At 36.9% G+C, this 4,340-nt stretch overlaps 1 protein-coding gene across 1 annotated transcript; it reads left to right on the top strand.

Annotated features, from left to right (window-relative positions):
• Nucleotides 1-268: 268 nt before the first annotated feature.
• On the top strand, nt 269-3,082 carry LOC141271292 (uncharacterized). Its single transcript, XM_073681412.1, has one exon. The coding sequence runs from the start codon at nt 269-271 to the stop codon at nt 3,080-3,082; it is 2,814 nt and encodes a 937-aa protein (XP_073537513.1).
• Nucleotides 3,083-4,340: the final 1,258 nt, after the last annotated feature.

Genomic DNA, 4,340 nt, shown 5'->3' with positions numbered 1-4,340 from the left:
GCCCGGTTTCTCCCTGGTGCACTGGCGTCGTATGCCGTCGTGCCATCTTGGTCGGATCGGCCAGATACTTAGTCACGCCCCTCCAGGCACTCTCCGGTTCATGGTCCAGTGGAATCACTACAATCACACGCACACGCCGCTCAGCCCGGGCGTGTGCATAACAAAGCCTAAGACATTGAAATTAAAATCTAAGGATCAGTTACAGGAACTGGGAAACAAAAATCTTCAAGTGTAAAATCTGAGTTACTTCATGAAGAGATCTGATGACATGGATACTATTCTTCATCTGGTGTGCTTAGCCTTCTTCGTGTCTACCTATTCTTCGTGTCTTGGTATGATAAGGAAGCACTGTGACTCTATAGAGCATGAATATTTTGATACTTTCAGTACAAGAATGTCTTTTGATTTTGACAGTTTTGGCCAACTAAACTTCAGTCTTGCAGCAGTCTGTAAGTTTCATAACACTTCTATGGAAAATTTAGAAGAAATTCCTGTGACTTCAGACTGGATCTATCTGGAGATATATAATGTCAGCATTAAGCCACAAGCTTTTTCCAATCTTACAAACCTAATTTATATCTATATATATGGTGATTTTGTGATGTCGCCAGTGGTCTTTCTTGGGCTGGAGAAACTCTCTGTTTTGTGGATACAACAGACAGAGCAATCATTTATTGATGAACTTGATTTACGAGGACTTTATATGCTGCAAGAACTTAAATTAAAAGGATTCCCCTTTTCATCTCTGAACAAATCCATGTTTGACAACCTTCATCAACTGAAACATCTTATTCTGGATGACAATGACATTGAAGCTTTATCATCAGTAACTAAGTATCTTCCTAAACTAGAAAATCTGCAAGGATTATCTATAATCAGTTACAATCTGATTGCACTCAGAGAAACAGACTGTCTTGTGAATGAAAATCACACCGGTAATATCAGTTTCATGCACTTTAATATTTCCTATTTGAACATAGATGGAATGCAAATTTCTATACTGGAAAATAACTCATTATGTAACTTCCCAAAGCTAGCCTTTTTTAAACCTGCTATATCTTATTCACTTCTAACAGCTTTGAAAAATTCTGGGGTCCAAGTAGTTGACTCATTTTCATTTTCCAATTCTGAATTTCTTGATTTTAACATCTGCATGTATGTATCACTTTTTAAAATCCAAGAACTCCAGCTGGCACAGAACTTGATTAAGTTTATCCATACATCCGATGGGTCCTGCAACATTCTGCGCATTCTAGATTTATCATACAACTCTATAAATAATGTGACTGCATCCCAAATGAAAAACGTAAAAAGTCTGAAGGAGCTCAACTTGTCAAACAATATAATTACTACAATTGAAATATGCTCTGAGAATATTTCCATGGAGCTTGTTCACCTTAATTTGTCATTTAACTATTTAACTTCATTAACAGAAGATCAATTTCTATGCCTTGAGAAACTGAAATCACTTTCACTGAATGATAATAAGATTCAGACAATCAGTAAATATTCATTTCGTGGTTTAAAGACTCTGGAAATTCTGCATCTAAAGAGTAACTATTTGTACAGCTTAGGTGAATTTGCATTTGCAGGTCTATTTTCATTAAAACAGTTGATCTTAAATGAAAATTTCTTAGAAGAAATTAGCGACCCGGCCTTTAACGATCTAACAAAGCTTGAAGAGATTGCTATTGACTTTAAAAACATGGTAAGCATGTCATGGTCACAGAATATGGAGTCATTAAAAACAATGTCCTTGAAAACACTTGATACGACTCTGACAATTGAATCTGAATATTTCAACAATTTTGATGACTTGGAAAGTTTGAGCATTGAAACACATTTTGTGTTCATTGATAATTGTGATGAATTTCCATTTCACAAAGTAAAAGAACTGTACTTAACAAATATCTATGCTCTTCTCTGTTTTGATGTACAATTTGAAACTGCACTGGGAAAATTTACAAATTCGGAAAAGATATATTTAATAGCGAATATACGTTCAAAATCCAAAACACACATCTTTAATTCTAATTTACAAAACTTAACAAAACTTTCTTATTTTCACTTTGAAAATGCTAATGAACTGGATGAGGGCTCAGCATTAAATGTGCAGAAACTATTTCTGGGGTTGAAAAACCTACAAATTTTGCATTTAGTCAATTCAGGAATAGAGGACTATGGATCAAATGTGATGTTCCGAGATTTAAAATCAGTCAGATTTTTAATGATGGAAAATGAGAGAATTTATGGATTTCCAGACAATGTGTTGGCTGATATGATAAGTCTAAAATATGTTTTTCTTCCAGACACAAGTTTTTTTTGCAAATGTGAGTTTGCATGGCTGGGTCAGTGGGTGAAATCTGAAAAGGAAGTTTTATTCCTTGACTTTTATGATCAACATTGTTTTGTTAATACTCAAAAACCGTATTCTTACTTAATCTCCTTCTTAGAACAGAACTGCAATTCTGAGCTAGGTTTCATCGCATTCTTAACTACACTAGTCAGTACTTTGATATTTATGTGTATTTCTGTCTTCTATGAAAGTATCTGGTGGTATATACTGTACATATTTTATGCAATCAAATGTCGGCTGAGTAATAGACATCGAAAAAGGGATCACTATGAATATGATGTGTTTGTGTCATATAATAACCACAATGAACAATGGGTAACTGAGCAACTTCTCCCTAACTTGGAGCAAAACGGTCCACCTTTCTTTAAAGTGTGTATCCATAACCGAGACTTTGAGATTGGCAGAGACATTGTGGAGAACATTGTGGACAGTATCTACAGCAGCAGGTGGACAATCTGTGTTATCACGCGGAGTTACCTTCAGAGTAACTGGTGCTCCCTGGAGATAAGAATGGCAACATACAGGCTCGTAGCAGAGAGTAAGGATTCCCTTATCCTGGTGTTCCTGGATGACATCCCTAGAGAAGAACTTCAGTATTACCATAAACTCACTAAGATCCTAGACAAGAAAACCTACCTGAAGTGGCCGGAAGATGTAGATGGGCAGCAGCTGTTCTGGGCCAGACTGCGAAAAGTTATTAGTAACACTAGAGAGAGAATAAAATAGAAAAATGTTAGTGTAGCATGCTGATAAAACCTGGGCTACTGTGCAGTACATAGAGGTGTTGAGGCCCCACAGTGCCCTAAAATGTTATAGACTCACACAATTGTTGAGCTGAACAGACAATAAACTAATATGCCACACTGACTATGAAAGAAAAAAATTCCCACTTGTGTGGATTGAAGAGGGTCCTGATGTTCGGTCTTGGCCAATGGAGCTCTTAGTCCTTGCCTAAATAGTAGTATTAAAATAAGTTCACATACCTGATTATCACTTAGAACTGTTTTGTATACACAAATTTTATGTTTATATACAGTTATATGAAAAAGTTTGGGCACCCCTATTAATCTTAAGCTTAATGTTTTCTAAAAAATGGTGTTTTTGCAACAGCTGTTTCAGTTTGATATATGTAATAACTGTTGGACACAGTAATGTTTCTGCCTTGAAATGAGGTTTATTGTACTGACATAAAATGTGCAATCTGCATTCAAACAAAATTTGACAGGTGCATAAGTATGGGCACCCTTATCATTTTCTTGTTTTAAATACTCCTACCTACTTTTTACTGACTTACTAAAGCACTTTTTTTGGGTTTTGTAACCTCATTGAGCTTTGAATTTCATAGCCAGGTGTATGCAATCATGAGAAAAGCTACTTAAAGTGGCCACTTGCAAGTTGTTCTCCTGTTTGAATCTCCTCTGAAGAGTGGCATCATGGGCTCCTCAAAACAACTGTCAAATGATCTGAAAATAAAGATTATTCAACATAGTTGTTCAGGGGAAGAATACAAAAGGCTGTCTCAGAGATTTAACCTGTTAGTTTCCACTGTGAGGAACATAGTAAGGAAATGGAAGAACACAGGGACAGTTCTTGTTAAGGCCAGAAGTGGCAGGCCAAGAAAAACATCAGAAAGGCAGAGAAGAAGAATGGTGAGATCAGTCAAGGACAATCCTCAGACCACCTCCAGAGAGCTGCAGCATCAACTTGCTGCAGATGGTGTCATTGTGCATCTTTCAACTATACAACGCACTTTGCACAAGGAGAAGCTGTATGGGAGAGTGATGCGAAAGAAGCCGTTTCTGCAAGCTCGCCACAAACAGAGTTGGCTGAGGTATGCAAAAGCACATTTGTAGAAGCCAATTTCTTTTTGGAAGAAGGTCCTGTGGACTGATGAAACCAAGATTGAGTTGTTTGGTCATACAAAAAGGCGTTATGCATGGCGGCAAAAAAACACAGCATTCCAAGAAAAACACTTGCTACCCAC

Source organism: Phyllobates terribilis, unplaced genomic scaffold, assembly GCF_046119375.1.
Source record: "Phyllobates terribilis strain yellow unplaced genomic scaffold, ASM4611937v1 Scaffold_5__5_contigs__length_657084704, whole genome shotgun sequence".
Classification (NCBI taxonomy): domain Eukaryota; kingdom Metazoa; phylum Chordata; class Amphibia; order Anura; family Dendrobatidae; genus Phyllobates; species Phyllobates terribilis.
The sequence above is the reverse complement of the archived record's forward strand: the minus strand, read 5'-3'. Positions and strand labels throughout refer to the sequence as shown.